This window comes from Parus major, chromosome 4 (assembly GCF_001522545.3).
Source record: "Parus major isolate Abel chromosome 4, Parus_major1.1, whole genome shotgun sequence".
Lineage (NCBI taxonomy): Eukaryota > Metazoa > Chordata > Aves > Passeriformes > Paridae > Parus > Parus major.
In genome coordinates, this window is record NC_031771.1 from 8,706,965 (window position 1) to 8,726,412 (window position 19,448).

General features: G+C 39.6%; 1 protein-coding gene across 2 annotated transcripts; it reads left to right on the forward strand.

The window, feature by feature from the left end:
* The first annotated feature begins 6,539 nt into the window (after positions 1 to 6,539).
* ZNF330 (zinc finger protein 330) lies at positions 6,540 to 19,334 on the forward strand. Of its 2 annotated transcripts, none has more exons than XM_015625787.1 (10): positions 6,540 to 6,609; positions 9,367 to 9,496; positions 9,760 to 9,779; positions 9,906 to 9,976; positions 11,506 to 11,585; positions 12,909 to 13,035; positions 13,743 to 13,847; positions 16,356 to 16,402; positions 17,500 to 17,617; positions 17,953 to 18,493. In XM_015625787.1, exons 2-10 carry the CDS (start codon positions 9,377 to 9,379, stop codon positions 18,225 to 18,227), a joined length of 963 nt encoding a protein of 320 aa, XP_015481273.1. In that variant the 5' UTR covers positions 6,540 to 6,609; positions 9,367 to 9,376; the 3' UTR covers positions 18,228 to 18,493. The 2 variants fall into 2 exon arrangements, with proteins under 2 accessions (XP_015481273.1, XP_015481272.1); XM_015625786.3 differs by lacking the exon at positions 6,540 to 6,609 and adding an exon at positions 6,695 to 6,822 and having other exon boundaries at positions 17,953 to 19,334.
* The last annotated feature ends 114 nt before the right edge of the window (positions 19,335 to 19,448 follow it).

Sequence of the window (19,448 nt, forward strand, 5' to 3'; positions counted from 1 at the left end):
TAGGGCTACAGATTCATTACTCCACTGCTGTATTGCACCATGTTAAGGTAAGTGGTTTCTCCTTGTTGCTCCCCCTCTGGATCTGTGATGTGTTAGTTCCTTCCCCCTCACTCCTCCCCGTTGGTTTCTCCCCATTGGTGTAACTTGGCTTCCCCCGCCCCCTTTCCCTCTGTTCAAAAGTCCGCGCGCGAGAGACTCTCGCTCTCTCTTTTCCCAGGAAAGTTCCAAGAGTAAAACAGGGATGATGTCCCGGAAGACAGAGCCTCCTCGTCTTTTATCTCTGTCTTTGCTAAAACCCCCTCCCACCCCCGGTGGACTGCAGCTACTCAGGTGTCTTCCCGGGGCTGGGAGCAGAGGGAAAATAGCACTCCACAATAAATATAAATAAGGAGTTCAGTGAACATGGTGAACACATGACTATTTATATTGACATTTCAGTAAGTCTAAATGTACAGGTACTTGAGAAGCAATAGAACTGTTATTACAATTTTATGAATGAAATCTAATAAAACACAAATGAGAATGAATAGAAACAATTTTCAGAATATCAACTAACAGTAGTGGAACATAAACAAATGGGTTTTCTAAATCAATCAGAATACTGAGGACTGATATCCATGCCTAGAAATGGTTCCAAGTGTCATTTTTCATAGTGCCATAAGCATCTGATTTGACACTTGATTACCTGCATTCAAACATCTTATTTATAATAAAGGTATTAAATCACCTACACTGTGAAATTCAATATATGATGAATTGCTGTACGATGCTATGCTACACTGGGTGCATTCCTGTTCTTTATCCACAGTGCTTTTCAAAAATATGGTGAGGGCAAATAAGATGGAATCTTGTTAATTTTGTGGAAGAGAGGATAAGAGAGAGCTCCTTACAATGTCAGGGAAGTGAACACTTGATACAAAATTTCTCTTTCAGTCCTCTGAATCAACAGCTAAGCCACCCATGTTGTATGCCATAAAACAAATGATCTGTCCTTCAGCTTTCATTAGCTGAATGAATTCAGTTTTAATTCAGCCAATGCTCAGTGCCACTGATATTAGTGCCATCTAAATGGAGCTCTAATTAGACAGAAAAACCATTCAGTTCATATCTGCATAAGAGAGTTCTACAAATTAATTCTACTGAACAAGAAAAAGCCATAATTAAAGAGAAAAATTGCTATCTAGATAAGAAATTACACCAAAGAGGAACATGTCACACAGCTCAATAACAGAAAAAAACCCCACAGAACAGCTGAAATGTTGAATTTTTTTAGAACAGATATTTCAGAAAAATATGGCAAACAAATATTCTACCAAATATTCTATGACACAGTCCAACTGTCTTTGAAATCAGTAGGATCCTCCTATTCAGGATCTTTGCAGGCAAGGTTGCTAATCCTGGGAAAGGAGTGTCCAGAGCAGTGGTGCAATCCCCATTCATGGCAACACTTAAGATTTAGCTAGACAAGGCCTTGACCAGCCTTACTTGATGTAGAAACTTTTATCAGAAGACATGGACTGGTGACCTCTAGAGGTCCCCTTGTATCTAATTCATTGTATTATTTTAAGAATATCCATTCTAAATGCAAGAGAGTTTCTTGACCTCAGTTCTTGGGGCTCCAGCACAGGTTTTCAATTGCTTAACCACTCTTGCTTCAAAGGATTTTTTTCTGTATATCAGTTGTAATTCCTCTTGCTGCAGTTTGTGACTGTTGCCTGTCATGTTGTCACTGGGTACCCTTGAGAAGAGCCTGGCTCTGTCTTCTCTATAAATTTTCTTTAGGTCCTCAAAGACAGCAATTAGATCTTCTCACCCTTCCTTTCTCCAGGTTAAAATGTGCCAGCTCTCTTCATACATCATAAAACTATGTCCCCTGAACCTTGACATTCTCCCACTGTTGTTCTCTCTCTCCCCATGTGGCCCCAGGCTGTAAAATTTCGTTCCCATTTGCTCTTGTGCCAGAATAGGCATTTTGCTCACCCTCTAGCTCAGCACACAGATGGAAGCCCCACTCTCCCATTCTAACCTTTCATTTTTCCAGATACAGCAGATCCTTTAGGCCTCCTCCTATGGGACTGGCTTCTCAGTTTCCTGATCAACTTCGCAGTCTTCCTGATGAGAGTGTGAATTACTCTCATATCCTGTGACCAATTAAAACATTCACATTTTTCATTCTCCTCTGCCGCATCCACCTGACAAGCCTCCAGCACGGACAGAGAAATTCTTGTCATCAGTCATCCTCTGTCTGATCTTGATTTTTTTTTTTTCTTTTAACCTTTTTCATTTCTGTCACACAGGTGCTGCCATTTATCAGGCATCTCCCTCCTCTTCAAAAACAAAGCCTCCCAGATATGCAGCAAATATATAACTATGTGCCAGTCTTTTGATGGGATCAGAGGGAAGAGAAACAAGGTAATTTATGATATTGAAATCTCATAATGGAAGAACAATACTAATAACTTGCCACCAGACAAGTTCTTTCTCCATAAGAAAAAACTATATCTTCCCCCTTGTTACAAAATGAGTAACTGATTAGCCTTGCACTATCCCCTCACCTCAGCAATCTTAATTAATATATGGTAATTAACATATGATGGCACATTAATTGTGCACAAAAACCCTAGTATTAGCTTTACTGCATATCTTTAATCTCAAAAAAAAAATAAAATAAAAAAGCCCCAGGAAAATACCATGATAAAAATGTTGTTCAGTATTTTGTTGAAGTCATGGAAGAAATGTGAAATAATGCAACTTGAATATCATAGGAAATATTAATAAATTTTAATAAAGAAGTTGACACCTAAGTGAGCTCCCCGAATCAAGACTCTAATCACTTAACAGCAAAATTTCTCTTTTTGTTTTATCTCTGATCTTTCTTCTTTTCCCTCTTGATACTTTCCACAAACATTGACCAGATAAAATAAGCATTTAGAAATTTCTTGGGGAATGACTTTCCAGGGCTAAGATTAAAGCATGCAAGCATGAGGCAGGGGGAAAAGAAAACACACACACACAAATTAGACACTGAATGTCTAATTCAGTAGGCATCAGTAAAGATTTTTGCCTCAAGTTATTTTCTTTGTTTCCCATTTCTTTATGTAGTTAAACCAGCAAATATAAATGTCTTCAGACAAAATTATCTTACATCAAGCAAATATTGACATGACTTTTAAGGTCAATTGCTGCAAGGCCAGGATTTAAAAGCAAATTAAATTTGATGTATGCTGTTTCAAAGGTCATTTAGAAAGGTATATGCTGCACCTATTTTACAATACAATCCCCAGGGAGGTAAACATATTGAATGCTGCAAGGAAACATTGCAGTAATGAAGATAATTATGGTAATAGGCAGGTAGGTAATAGAGACTTAATTAGATCAGAACAAGCATATTATTCACAGAAAAAGAAATTTCATTTCATTCAATTAGAAGTGAATTATAACAACTCAGGTCAGTATTTATTTCAAGTTGAGAGATATTATGCTTTCTTGTATCTTTAAAGGGACTGAAATATCACAGCAAAAGGCAGTAAAAATATTTCATTGTCATCTAGCATAGTATCCAGTGCCACTGCATATGAAGGTCTTATCTGCCCCAGAATATTGCCATTCTGATAGAGGTTGTGCACACACCTCATTTCTTGATTTTCCTTTCTCCATAACTTTCAGTAGTAGAAGTGAGAAGACCTGAATCCTTTATTATTACATGAGTAAGTTAAGGAAAAAATAAATGTCCATTCCTGAAACATGCTCTCACAGCAAAGGAAGAATTTTTGAGATGAGGAGAGGAAGAAGTGAGCGGAACAACTCTGAAGATGGTCAATGTCCATGTGAGGTCATACACGGCACTGCAATGGCACTACTCAGCTTTGCCACTGGAAAAAACAAGCCCACCTTCCCTCAGACAACTGTTCGTAACACCCTTTTGCTGAATTATTCCCATTTGAAATGCGAATTTACTGCCTTAAAAATATGTATCTGACTAGCAATCAGTATGTAACTTAGAGTGCCATTGCTCTGCTTTGCCACATGACTCTGAAAGGTGAACAAAAAAGAGATCAAGATGGAAAGATATTGCTCAAAATTTCCTTTTTCTGTATCCCAGACACCCACTTATTTTTGAGAGAGTCTGATTTATTGGCATCTTTTGGCCCTTTGTATAGTTAAAACTGACTTTATGAAATGCATGATGACACAGCAGAGCAGAACAGAAGAGAAAACCAGCACATGATGCTGCAGGGCTATGCCTTTAGCGTGGGAAGTCTAACAGCTCTGCTCTCATTGCATCATTTAGCTTACAGAAGTGGCTTTCACTTTTCTCTCCAGTGTCCTCTGCAGGTAGCTCAGCTTAGGGTTAAGACAGTCACCAATACATGTACCATCTTGAAAGTACTTGCCTAGACAAATACCTTTTTCAGGCAGTGTAGGGTACCCCTCACCTCTTATCTTGGCCAGCCAGACAGTAGGCATTAAGCAAAGACGTGACAGTTCTGATCCTCTGTAAGGTAATACAAATGATAACCATTCAGAGACACACTCACTGTCCTTCCACTGCTTCTTGCACAAAGGTAACTGAAAACACTTCTAAAAATGAGGCTCATTTTTTTGAAACAAGTCTGCAACAATTCTCCAGAGACTAGTCCAGTACTGCTAATGGAAATTCTGTAAGCTCTAAATTGGCATTCTCGTGTATTTATTTATTTTTTTTAATTTTAAATTCACTTCTATTACAGCTATAGGCCACTCTATTGGTTCTGAAAATAAGATGTTTTACTGTTTTACTATTCATGACTGAAGTGACAAACTCCTGCCATCTAGAGGGTGGTTTCTGGAACATATTTGGGGCAGATACTGTGTCACAGTGTAAAATAAAACGAAGATAAAAAGCTTAGTGTCTACATATCTCCTTGGGGTTTTCTAGATTTCTCCTTCTTTTTCATTCATGAATTTATGTAAAAATGCCCAGTCACATCTGTGCATGTATAATAGTTCTTTCTTCAAGAGTTCCATTCATTCATGAGAGCAGATTAGCTGACTAGGATAATGATTACAAAATAGATTAAAACTTTCTGTTTGTATTTTTTTCCAATGAAATAACATTTATTCTCATTGTGTTCTTGCATTCATGGCTGCTTAAAACAGACTACAGTGGTCACAAGCAGAATACAAGAATATTGGTGATTAATGACATTCATTAAGAAAAGTGAGACTTACACAAAAACAACTCTAACATCTCAGAAAAGATGGTATTTTCTAATTAGGTTTTTATTTAAACAGTGTGTGGCCAGGGCTACCAACAATAATTAAAAACTACTTCTCCACACACTTTCTCACAAAGAAGTGTCCAGTTTAGTGACCACCATAATTTTTTTGTTGCTATAACAATAATGCTGTTTTCTGTGCATCCCACTAACGTGCTGTGAAGATCACGTCTTGAAGGAAAAACATGACATGCAAACAAATTGTTGTAGGAGAACCAACAGTGGTCTTACAAAAGTTAGGAGTGTCTTCCTGGAAAGGCAATGATGGCCCATGAAAACCTCTCTCATTAAGTGAAAATCACATTTCATAACCAGCAGCCAACTTTTAGGAAGTATTACATGACCAAATACAATGTGAAGCAACATAAACATCTCACTTGAGCAAATTGATGATCAAAGCACACAAAGCAATGCCCTAGATTATCAGTGATGAAGAGAGAAGGGGACAACTGACTCAGCGATCAGAAGCCAATTTTACTGGGTTACATAAGCTTACATACCATTCTAGGGAAGCTAGTAATTTTTTACTACAATGGTTGAATTAAACATCATACAAACATACATGCATATTTCAACATTGATTCAATCTTCTGCCTGTCACCAGACTTGATTCAATCTCCTTGAAATCTTCAAATCTCTGTTTGGTCCTGCCAAGGCATCCTGGCTATCAGATCTCTTATGCTAGTCAAGTTCAAAGTACTTTCTGATTTCACTATACTAGATATTACTTACATGAAATATGTATCAAATCCTTACTATGTGAAAGACCACAAAATACACTGGAATGTGATCCATGCACTTATCTTCCATTAAATATCTATACAATACATCTTCTAACTATTTTCACAAAGGGTTTTCTAGGCAATATCCATCTGTGATAGTAACTTGCATAACCTCAGTTAAGACAGAGCTGCTTGCAGGGATTTTTTATAGCATGGATATAATTTCCCTTTTTAAGCTACATTGTATTCCTACCATTTAGATTAATCAATATGTCACTTTAAAAATAGCTCAAGCCACAGATGAAAGATTTCAGAGATAACTTTGCAGGGGCCCATTACAATCACATCTGATCGTTGCAATTACTATACCCAAAATTCGGTCTCTCGACAAGTGAGAGCTGAGGTACAATTGCCTCTCAAGCAAACAAGATCTGAGGCTGGGCCATGCACGGAGCACCAACATCCATGCAAACAGATGGAAAAGCTCTTTCCTGATGCCCGCGCCGCACCTCGTGAGGGAAAAGGGGCAGAATCGTGCTCGGAACGTTCCCGCCTGGCGGCGCGAGCCAGGCGGGCAGCGCACCGCAGCGCACCGCCACTTCCGGCTTCCGCGCGGCCGCCCGAGACAGGTGGGAGCGGGAGCGGGGCCGGGAATGGGAATGGGGGCGGGGGCTGGGTCAGGGGCGGGCCCGGAGTGCTGAAGGTGGTGCTTCAAAGGGGCTGGGCTAGAGGTGCTGAGGGTCTCGGTTCCGGGCTCTTGCGGCTTAAGTGCTCGAACAAGCGAAGCGGTGTCCGGCGCCCCCGTGACCAGGTGCCGGGAAACGCGGAGCACGGCGATCCAGGTTGGCGGCGTGATGCGGCACGGTTTGGGGGGCCCAAATACCGAAGATGAGAGAAAGCGCTAAAAGCTGAAGCCCGGCAGTGTGCGTGCACACGCTCAGAGCAGCCCTGCTGTCGGCGCCTCACCCCACGGCCGCGGGGCGGGTCTCGTCCGGCTCCCGGCGGGACGAGGTGCCCATGCTGAGGAGGGAATGGGTCAGAGGGGCTCCTGAGGAAAGCCCCTCACACCTGGGCACGTACAGCACCGCTGCCCCCAGGTGCTGCGGGTCCACAGTGCAGTTTTTAGTCACTTTGCTTCCAAAAGATGGAGTAAGTCATGGTAATTTGAAGTAACATGGAGTAAGCCTAGAAAGTAATTTTTGCATTATTAGGGCAATAAGTTCATGACCCTTTTAAATATGAAGTACTGTTAATGCAGTTTTTTTAATTATAATTTTGTATGAGTGGTGAAATAGATTTTGAATACGCATAGAGTGGAAGCTGTTTAATGGTCAAGCACAAGAAATCTTGAAGTACGGAAAGCCTCTTCTGGGTGTTGGTATTTGTGGCCTGACAAGAGTAGCCCCACAGTTCCCTGCCCCCCAGTAAATAGCTTGTTCCAGCTGTTGGCCATGTCTGTGACAGCAGGGTGGGCAGTGTATCACCAGATAATGAGGCAGGGCACTGTCCTGCTCAGCACAGAAGATCCAGGAACCTGCTGGTGCAGTCAGGGTGTGTCTTTGGGTCCTCACTAAGGACAAGTAGTCGTGGCTTTAGCAGAATTTAGATGCCGAGCACTATTAATGCACAACCCCCAGTTAAAATCCACCAGAGTCTTTGGAGCTGTGGTGGGAAAACTGTGGTCTTTGCCCATGGTTGCCTTAGCAAATAATGCAACAGGAGCTGAACATTTACAGAATGGAACACAGTGCTGGTGACCCAATACCCACATAACATGTTTTAGGGGTTTTTCTTTGAAGTGTTCATCTCATTCCTACACAGCCTCCTGATACCTGAGATCTGCTTCCTTGTGCTGCAGCATCAGCCATTAAGCTGGAGAGCTACACACACTCCCGCAGCTGCTGTTGTGGCCCAGGCACAGCATTTCACTCCTGAGTAGGAAACTTTAAATGGAGAAACAACCCTCCTGAAGAGTGTTCCCCATGCAGGAGCTCCAGTGCAGCATAATTGTACCCTCTGGGGCTGAGGGAGGAATCAGGCATGGACCTCTTATTTTAGGTCCTCCAGTTGTACTTTTCTGTCCCACACATCCCTCAGGGGTGTGGGCTGCACACAGAATCTACTGTATCTTTCCTTCCTGAAAGTGAGTGTGCCAAAAGTGGAGGTAGAGCACTCTGCAGAGGCATTTGAATACTAATTAGGGGTTTCAAAAGAGATGATAGTCTCATTTGAAAGGTCGACAGGGTTTATGCTGTTGTAATTTCTGGAATCACAACATTGTTAAGCTCTAGTCCAAAAATTGCAAAGATGGTAAATTTCTTTAAAAATCTGAGCCCATGATGAAGACAAAAAACAAATGAAAACTCAGAGGGAAAGAGTGATAAGAATATTGATCTATAGGCTCTTGTTATTATTGGATGCTCTTTGAAAGCATGGATTCAGTCAACAGCTTTGCTAAAGGGACCTGACATTGCAGTTCTGTTATTACTTAGCTCAGTGCAACTTTCTGAGAACTGCCATCTAAAATTTCTTGTACTCTGTGTCCTCAGGAGGTGCTGGGGCAGTGCTTTTCATGAAAACAGTTTGTCATTTTGTGCTTTCCATTATGAGGGGATGTGAAGAAGTCAAGGTTTAAATACTAACGATTAGATTCTGCTGTTAAAACAGCATTTGAAAGGTTTGAAAATTAGTGTGGAACCTGATATTGTACTCTCAGTGTCAGAAATGTCACACTCTAGAATAATGACAGTTGCCAGCAGGCAGTACAGCCATACAATTTTGACTACAAAATACGACACTAATACGATTTAAACATTGTGCAAAATACTACAGGGTAAGAAAACAGATTTATGTGTGCTATCAAAAGCAAATTTTAGTATCTGGTCAACGCTATATTTCTGTGTTCAGGGAAGTTAGGATTCTTTGGTTTATAAGACCTTTTGAATGAAGATACTAATTTTTCTTCCAAGTTGAAGCTGCTAGAATTGACTGCCTGTTGATGCTGCAATTGTTCCATACAGATGCTTATTAAACAGGCAAGGCAAACCAAAATCAGAGGTCCATCACAAATAAACTTACAGACAGTAATGGTTTAGTTTTTTTTTTAAGGCAAAGCACTTCAAAGATAGTTAAACACAAAGTTCAGGACAGCAAAGACTTCCAGATCACAAGATTCTTTATGGTTCGTCACATGGCTCTTCCTTGAGGATTGTCCCCTTATCCTACATTTCAAAAGGAAATTTCACACAAGCAAATTAATGGAGACAAAACACAGTTACTGCAGAAACTGTAAGATCCAGGTTTAGTGCTGGATGTGTCATGCGTGTCCTTGTATTTACATACATAGTTTTGTGTGCATTCATTCCATACCTATTTTTCCCCCACAGATAGTGAAACATGCCTAAAAAAAAGACTGGTGCTCGTAAGAAAGCTGAGAACCGTCGGGAACGTGAGAAGCAGATAAGGGCTTCACGAGACAACATAGACTTGGCCAAACATCCTTGTAATGCTTCAATGGTAAATCAACCTAAAGTATTCTGTAGTAAAATACCTAATTTTCAATTATGTAAACTCAATGATAATACCTTTACTGCATTTAATGCCACTAGAATGTCATTCTTCCTACTATCATTCCTTTATATTTAAGGTTATGTTTGCACAAGACAGAATATGGATTAAAAGGTATGGATCCTAACTGTAACTTCCTGGGGAGGTCTGTAAATTTTATATATTTTGCCTAGAACAAAAATAATAACCAGTGTTTTATTTCTTCTCTTTAGGAATGTGATAAGTGCCAAAGGTAAGATTTATTCCCCTTCTAAAACCAGTAGCTTAGTATTTGTTTCAGACATTTTACAGGTAATTTTTAATGCTTTTTTCTAAAGCTTAACACTTTCTTTTTGTTTTTTCCCCTCCATGTGCCTAGACGACAGAAGAATAGAGCTTTTTGTTACTTCTGTAATTCTGTTCAGAAATTGCCCATTTGTGCACAATGTGGTGAGTAGAAATAATGAATGAAAACAAGCTGTCCTCAGTCCTGTTCCTGGTATTAAACTCTCAGTACCTGTGTTACAATAGCTTTTTTAAGTACATCTGTGATGTGGAGCAGGCTCTTTTGAATAAGCTGTGAATATCCTCCTTGAGAAGTGATCTTCTTTGATTGGTATATGTGCCTCTAACCCCCAAAGGTTTGCAAGCCTGGATCGTGGCTTGTCTTCTTTGGAAAAATTAGTCTCACTTTCTTTCAGGTTTGAGAAATCTGACTGTTTTCTTAGGTTGATTACATGAAGCATTGTTTCATAACAGCAACAAAATTAAAAATGCTCTGACTGCTAGCACGGCACAATAAATACTGTATTTTTAGGGATTGTATAACTTCTGATCAATATCAATTAAAGCAACAATATATTATTCACCTTGCATGGGATTGTAATGTAATGTTTAACTCTTGTTATTCATGTGGGCTTGAGGGCTGATGCTTTGAAATTAGAAGGGAAGGACTCCTTGTGACATAACTGCTCTGAATCAGGCTAAAACATCCTTTGCTTTTAAACAGCTGCTTGCTTGCAGGAGATGTTGATATTCCTTTCATACTGAAGTGAATTTTGTTGTTCCACTGTTTCAACACATCATTGCAGATTTTCAATTTGTCATTAAGCAATTTGACTGTTTTGGAGTTTGACTCTCAGAGCTGCTGACATGCAGCTTTCAGTGCCTTTGTTGTGACCTGTAGATACTGAACAATTCTGGAAGCCAGGCTGTTAGTGTGCAGTGGCAGTGTGTCACCCTTTGTAAGTCTCCTTTCTGTCACCATGCAGTGAAGTACTGAAAACATGCATTCTGTCTTACGGTTCAGTTCTGTGTGTCTGGAGTAATCTGGAGTATGCTTCTAGAGGAAAACCATTCCTGTCAACAACTATACTATATTGAGAGACTCAGGGTTTTCCAAACAAAAACTGTTAGAGCTGTTTGGTGCATAATCAAGCATTGGGGACTGTAAACCAAGAGCATCTTTCTTAGAGGAGCCAGTGAGGTATGGGACCAAGATAGTTCTGTTCCAGTACTCCACACCCAGTTATGCCCCCACCACCTCTTACTGGCTCACCCAGCTCAGCTGCTTTTATGGTGGGACAGAACTAGCAGTGGTTTTAAACATAACATAAACGTAAAGTTTCATTGCTGGACTTTGACCTTAGTTTTGTTCTTTGTTTTGACATTTGAAATTTTTGCCAGTGTCTCAAAACATAGAGCAAGACCAACACATTGTCTTATTATCTCAGTACAGGGGCAAGAGGGATGACTGAAAACAGACAATAATTAATTTAACTTAAGGGAGATGTGAGGGTGGGTTGCCAAATGCAGCAATAATGCAAACATCTTTGCATTATTTTTACCTCGATTTACAGTTAAACGCAGGCATTTAGTTGAAGTGCTGTTCTTGCATAAGGAAGATGCATTCTATTGTTTTTTTAAATTTTATTTTTACATAGTTTTCTTATGGTTGCTTGCCTTTTTATTTTAAACAGGAAAAACAAAATGCATGATGAAGTCTTCAGACTGTGTTATAAAACATGCTGGTGTGTACAGTACTGGACTAGCTATGGTGGTATGTATACAAAATTGCAGCCTTTTTTGTACTATGATGATATTCTGTGCAAATCTTTCCAGAAAAATGATAAAACAGATTTATGGAATGATAGTGTATATGCCATGCCAAGTTTAGTTTTTTCCTTGCTTTTCTGTAACAAACTGATTTTTCCCTTATACTGGAACTCCCAAATTTTTCATTTTTAGATTAAGCTCCTGCAAATTCCAGCACATGTCCTGAATGCTAACGGATCTGTGTTGGTGGCAGGCCCTATACACATGCATGAATAGCACTGGACCCTTACATGCCCCATAGACAATTCCCAGCCTTCATTAAAATGTAGGATTATTCTGGAGAAGCCTGAAGACTTTTGTTGCTGTTGTCTTAGTACTGCAGAGATCATCAGTATCACAGAAAGGAATCTGTTCCATTAGGGGGGAATGTTAGTGAGCAAAACCCCTATTCTGGGCTCTTAATTAGAGATTATCATGGCTTCAGGCCTTTGAAGCTTTGTTCTTAGAAGAACAAGTTAGTGTCTGCATTCTAGAAAGCAAAGTGTGACCTGTCACAGCCTGTGGATTAAATGGACTAAACCTCTGTCCTGTTGCTGCCTGCAGCTGGTTGTCAGCTGTTCTCTGTAACACAACCAGCCTTTACATGCTGGCATTTCTAAACTCATCCCATGCATTCACTGATGCAAGAGTGAATGCATCAACAGTTAAATTTGGATTCATAATTGTTTTCTTAGCTTTGTGTGCATTTAATGCATATAGTAATTAGTTACCTATGATCTGAAAAGACATCTTAAATGCTACAGTTAAGGATAGCTGAAGTGGAGATCTTACAATTTAATCAAAATAAAAGTTAGACTCTAACTTACTTCTAATGAGTTATTTGACATTTGCTCTCTGGAGAGCTTGTGCTCTAATATAGCAGAGTTTAAAATCCAGATGAGTGATTTCAGCTGCAAGATTCTAGAGGCATTTTTCAGGTCTTTGAAATTTCATTTTTGCCTGAACATTATTATAATTTATGGATCCCAGGTTTCAACTGGAGGACTCAATTTTCCATGTGCAAAATATGTGATAAGAAATGTAAAAACCAGGATTGAGGTAGATAACCGAACTATTTTGCATCATACTTAATCCTGCAGAAATTAATAACAAACAAACATGGATTGTGGAGCAGCTTGGTTGGAACACCGGTTTGGTTCAATATTCTCACTCAACAAAAGTGAGCCCATTGAGAGAATGGATACTCGGTGATACACTGAGAATTATGGTATAAGTCTTTCTGCTGGTATTGCAGAACTTCTGAGATGATATCTTGCTGTGATTACAGGGTGCAATTTGTGATTTCTGTGAAGCCTGGGTGTGTCATGGGAGGAAGTGTCTCAGCACCCATGCGTGTATGTGCCCTCTGGCAGATGCAGAATGCATTGAGTGTGAAAGAAGCGTCTGGGACCATGGTAGGTTGCTCATATTTAAAAATAAGAAAATAAATGTTACACTTTCCTTGCATTGCATCTATATTCTTAACATACGCTTTTTAGTCTTCACTGATTAGTCCTTGCAGTATGCTTGTTCAAAGCAAGGATTCTTCCTTAGTCATTATACAGTGGGGAAAGTAAATTATTTGCTCAAGAACATACAGTGCTCAATTCAAGGATGATTATGTAATCTAAATTATAATGGTTCTATGAGATTAATTATTCACATAATTAAGCACTGCATCAAATTGCCAACACAGTTTTCTGCCATTCTTACTTCATTCTTCTGCACTAGTACAGGTATTTGGATTCACAGTTGCTTAGGAAACCTTACTGGTCTCCAGTTATGGAATCCTTTAAAGTGTTTATTTCAAGTGTGTATCAGAGCTGAGTGGAGAAGACTGGATGAAATTGTGATCTGATTTAAGAAAAATAGTTAATGCTACAGTCAAATTAAAATGAAGTACTAGAAATAATACTTGCTTTATAGTTATACTGTCTTATATTGTTGGATAGAAGGTAATTTTCAGTGTAAAAATGTATGGCAGTGCCTGATTTAGGACATTAAGCATTTGTGACAGAAGGGAGAACTGGTCTTCAGTCAAAACTACCACCAAAATTGTTTGCAGAGCAGGACTTGATGCCTGTGCCCATTGTTGATTATTTTGCCTTGATAAATCTTTCAGGAGGCAGAATATTTGCCTGTTCTTTTTGCCATGATTTCCTCTGTGAAGATGATCAGTTTGAACATCAAGCCAGCTGCCAAGTTCTGGAAGCAGAGACATTTAAATGTAAGTTAGTTATTCATAGTCTCTTTCACCACAGCCAAGCAGACTCTCTACTTGCTTCCTCTGTGATCCAGAATACTCACCATCACCTTTCCCAAGTAGATTTTCCACCACTGAAGGGAAGGGCCTGTTTCCTATGGGCTGGCTTTTGGTATCCAGTTGTCCAGACTAGAACTTTTTTTCTCTTTCATGGGCCTTCCTCCATGGCAGAGCATACATGGCAGTTGTTTTCCTGGCAGCCTGCTACAGGCCTCCCATGGGAAGCTGCTCTTGCAGGAGCCAGCCTTCTCCAAAGTTGAAGTGTGGGCAGTGGCAGGACTGCAGCAAAACAGTCCTGTTTTGAACTGGAACTGCTGATGCTGGTTTTTCACTCCACAAAGCTCTGCCAGCAGAAGGAGCTGTGAGAAGGAATCTTCTGACCCAGTGATGAGCTAGTTCTAGATACCCGTTTCTCCTGGAAGACGGCTGCCCTAAACAATGCCACTTGTCTTAGTCTGGCTAAACTTTCCCAGGTTGCTGTGGAAGACCTGTGTGCTGGTGAAGGGTTAGCAGCTGCTCAAGTCCTGAGGAGGGCTGTGACTCAGCAGTCATCATCTGAGTCAGTGAGACAGGGTGAACACAGAAGGAAGTGACAAAAATAGTCCCAGAGCATGATTTCAGTGTTCATTTCCTCACTGACCAGTGTGTGTCAGTAATGTATCAAATGCTGATATATGTTCACTCTTTTGAAGTAAAGAACAGGTGGCTGAACAATTCTTTTTGAACTTTGATTAATTGTGTGGACAAAACTGAAACTGGTATTTGTAAGAGGACATGATAGCCATACCCAACTTTGCTCACTCATTACTCATCTCTGGCTGAAACAGGGAATCTTCAAGGGAAGTTAAAAAAACCAAAACAACAATAAAACAAAACAAGCCAAGGCTATGCATATTTGAAATAACTAAATTTTTCTAGCAGTATTTCTTGCCTAACCACCATTTGGTTTATCACAAGACAGGCATTTTTTTGTCCTTCCCAAATCTTGTATGCATGTATTTTGACTATTATAACATTTTCAATTCTTATTATAGAAATTCAAAGTGCTCTTTATCATAATGCTATTTTCCTTTGAACTGACTAATTTCCTATCCTAATTGATTTCTCCTGGTCCAGAATATTTGTGATTTCAATGTTTTAATTGGTGTCTTTAGACATCTCTTATCGCCTTGTCATCTCCCTTACTCTTGTTCCTAGACAGCTATTTTTTAAGCCTTGCTTATCTTCCCTTGATGTGTTCTGCCAGAATTTCTTCCTGTGTAGCGATACAGAGGCAGCAACAGCTGTTCTGCAAGAATGTTTTTTCAGTGATTGTTGGGAGCTCTCAATTCATGGCTGTGGTATCACACCTTGAACAGAAAGAGTTTTTTTGAGGGTTTTCACTGCATTTGGTATTTTGTGGCACAAAGCAAACTTTGTGGAGACAAGTTTTTTGTCAGTGAGGTAACAAGATTATAAAACCTGTACTTTTACAGAATACATGAACTTCAAATGTGGTCATGCAACTGTAGTATTGAATCTATTTTAGCAGTGGGAAAGGTACTGCTACTTTCCATCACTATCAGAGAGGTTTTTTGAAGTGCAGATACTCAAAAAATGATGAATATATATGCATCAGCATTTCCAGTTCTATCTCTAACCATGCTAGAGCTCCAAATCCCGCATCTGTCCTGCTTATGTGGAGAACTCATGAAATTTATTATCTCAGGTTCAAAAACTGCTATCACAGGGGGTAGACAAGGAGGAAAAGAATGAGTTCTTGCACAGAAACTGGTTAAGTATATGTTACTGCTTCTCAAGGAGAAACTATTCACCAAACCTTGTGTTGCTGCCAATTCTTGAGTGTTTCCCTTTACTGTACTCCCTCTAGTGGAATAATAAAAACAGTTTGAAGCTGAAGACAAGTTAAATTTTGTGCACTGATTCTGCTCTTTACACCTTGTGTGCCAGCTCCAGTTCTAAAACACAGACTCTCTTATGAAGGTTTGTGCAGTCAAGTATCCAGAGGATACATGGCATATCCAGAGGATATGACAGAAAATACAGAATGTAACAATTTTTCTAGGTTTAGAAATTTGCAGGCTTAAAGTGTTATTGCATCTCTAGCTCTCCTTCTTTTGAATGTTGTGAGAAAAGGAAAAGCAAGATGAAACCTGAACACCAAATTGGTTCTGAAACTACAGGTTTTAAATGTTCGGAAGCTCAAGAAATAGTTAAATGTTTCAGCTCTTGAAATTTCATTTTTTTGTCAAAATGAGGTTTAGAGTTAAAAAAAATCTAGTTAAAATGGTACTGTTGGGTAAAATGACTGATTCACGTTGCCAGAGTGCAGTTGTGTCAGGGAATTAAAAATAAATGTTTTAATTATGGTATTGCATACTTTTACACAAGGTTTTAGAAACGTGACAGGACTGCAGTTTCCAAGTATGAATTTTCCAAGTATGAATTTGTCATACTGCTTTTTTCCAACAGGTGTCTCCTGTAACAGGCTGGGACAGCATTCCTGCCTGCGTTGTAAGGTAAAGAGTAAAGATAGTTGTGAGGAGCTGATTTTAGGCTCGTTGTCCTTGGACTCCAAGGCTGGTGTCAGGCCTTGCCATGTCTTCCTCTCCATGATTAAAAGGAAATTCAAACTTTTGTATTAGTTTCTGTAGCCTGGGGTCAGACTTTGGGGGACAGAAGGTCATTTATCTTTGCTTGCCTGTTAACCACACTGTTGTGTGAAGTAATCTTTTCCCAGCCCTCTTAGTTTAAGTTGGGCCTGCAACATGTTGGGGCTTAAAAAAAAAACAAGACAACAAAATAAATCCTTGGTTATAAAGAGAATCCAAAGCTTTGGAATATGCTTTGATCCAGTGTGGAACTGCAACAATTAGAAAACTTGTTCTTTCAAACAGTTAAGTGATTATCTGACCAGAAATTGCTGCATCCAAAGGAATACTCTCCACAGTTAATTCAGGCTTCCATGTGAACAGGCTGATTTGTTGACATTGGTTTTGTGGTTTTAACACTCAGAAGTAATTTTGTATAAAAAGCTCCACCTGCTTCATCATCAGCATTGCCTGGATTTCTCCAGGTGCTGGTTCATTGCCTACTCTTACCCTTCTTACCCTCCATGTTTTCTCTGCACTCTCCCATGGCATTGATGGCTTATTCCAAATAGTTCCTTTTTACATGTATTTTACATGTATGCAGCTGCACCCTGGTGCTCAGCATGTGAACTTCCCATCTCGAATTCTTGCCTTCAGGCCCCTGCATAGTTTTGTTCTGGGATACATCTCATTATGTTTATTTAAGCTTGTCAACACAAACCCAAGTTTGCCGGGCTCCTTGTGCACAGTGCTGCAATCCAGCCCTGGAGTATGTTACTTTGTCTGCTTGTTTACTGGCACTTTTATCCAGCCTCTTACCCAGAAACCCTGGAACCACATTGAACACAGAGTGGTTCCTCTGTGCACAGACCCCGTGTCCACTGCAGGAGAGACCTCATTAAATTTTAATCCCAGCCAGAAAACCCTGCTGCTATTTGATACATTTTTGTTTGCTTCTTGCTGAGGAATGTGCTTCTAGGATTAAAGCATTTATTTGGCCTTTGTATTCTCCCTTCAACACACAGGCTTGTTTTTGTGACGATCATGTGCGAAGTAAAGTTTTCAAGCAGGAAAAAGGGAAAAAGCCTCCTTGCCCTAAATGTGGCCATGAAACTCAGCAGACAAAGGATCTGAGCATGTCAAGTAAGCCAGTTTCTCTAGCTAACAAGCCATACAACTGCCATTAGTGACTAATTTCTGCCTAGGAGCACTGAATTAAGTCTTTTACATTCAATTGTTATACACAGTTTTGCTTCATTTGTTTTGAGAAAAACTTTGTGTTTCTGAGTTCTGGAATTGAGCAGTCTCATTCTTAACCATTAATTGATTCTAAGAAAGTGAAAGTTTTTGTTTAGTTTGAGATTTTAGTTGTGAAAGAAATGAAAAATAATTGCCATTTAAACTAATCCTCAAGCAGTGAAAAAAAGATAGAAATGAAATGTTGGATTGGTGGGAACATGATTTTTCTTTGCCTGCAGCACGCTCTTTGAAGTTTGGCCGACAGACTGGAGGAGAAGATGCAGATGGAGCTTCTGGTTACGATGCCTACTGGAAAAACCTTTCCTCCAGCAAGACTGGGGATGCAGGCGACCGTGAGGATGAATATGAGTATGAAGCAGTAGATGATGATGAAGATGACAATGATGAGCGAGGGAAGGATTCAGATTCTGAGGCCACAGATGTATTCAGCAATTTGAATTTAGGAAGGACCTATGCTAGTGGGTATGCACATTATGAGGAATCAGAGGATTAAGCTTAGTATGCTGGTAAGCTAAAAACATTTTGAAGGAGTCAAGCAATGCTTCACTGACTTGTGTACATGCCAGTAGGATAACTCTATCAGGTACTTACACATCAGAGTTAGAGAATAAAGAGTGTGGGACTTCTGCAGTAAGTCCGATGGACATTTTTCCTGTAGATGAACTGATGTTGGGTTTGGGAATGGGGGAGAAAATCAGGGTAATTTTATTCCCCTAAACAACAGAATAGTTTTGTCCTTGAGTATAATGGTTCAATGCCATTTTCTCCTATCAACACAGGAATATGGGACAGCTGTAGAACTTGCTTCCATTTGCCCATTAGAAATTAAGTTATTTTTTTACAATAATTTTGTTAACTGATTTCATACATTAATGCAGTGGTGGGTTGGTGACTGCATTTTTTTTGGTCTGCACAATAAAAGTCAACTGTATTCTCTAATGAACTGTCATAAATATTGATCTCCCTTGAATAGTTGGAAAGCAGGTTGTATACAAAGTGTAAATTGACACTGAAATTACTTCCTTGTTTATGTCAGTATGGCAGATCAATGTAGTTCCCTGTGTATTTGCATATCATCTTTTCAGTGTTTTTCTTATTAATTGCTTGGGCTATATATAGTCATTATAAGAGCACTCCAGATAATCAAAACTTTTATGGAAATGAAATGTTAGTATCCTCTCTGCCACAAAAATCTGTAAGGCAATTTCCCAGTAGATGAAAGGGAGACTGGTTTCATCTGTACCTAGCCTTCAACTCTTTTCCTTGCACATGATAAGAAAAAAAAAAAAAACTAGATAGGAAGCAATGCCATATATGAGCTGAGAAGGTGAGAAAACATGGGGGGTTCAAAATGCTGGGTTCAAATACTGTTCTGTGCAAGCCTGCCAGTACAAGGCAATTGATCAGCACTTCTGAGCTGTGACACCTGCAGAAGTGTTTGCAGTGGTTCTAGTTTGAAAGTAAACATGTTAATTGGCCATATACAGATCTAAGTGATGGCATTTATTTTCTCTATGTAGGGGAATGTTTTATAGCAGACAGGTCATGATACAAGGGCAACCACCAAAAGTGTTGCTTCAGCTTTCTCAGCGCCATGCTTTAATGCAAGAGAGCCCTTTTTGTTATCTGTCAAATACCTGAACTGATTATATCATTACCTGCTTTTGTGGTGTTTCTCTACTTTTTTGTAACAGCTAAAGGTCATGTGTTGGCA

Excerpts from the sequence above, each read along its gene's own strand:
- ZNF330 (XM_015625787.1), top strand. The coding sequence starts at position 9,377 with ATGCCTAAAAAAAAGACTGGTGCTCGTAAGAAAGCTGAGAACCGTCGG. Across the intron at positions 13,036-13,742 it reads AAGAAGCGTCTGGGACCATG|GAGGCAGAATATTTGCCTGT; the intron begins GTAGGTTGCTCA and ends TAAATCTTTCAG. Across the intron at positions 16,403-17,499 it reads ATTCCTGCCTGCGTTGTAAG|GCTTGTTTTTGTGACGATCA; the intron begins GTAAAGAGTAAA and ends TTCAACACACAG.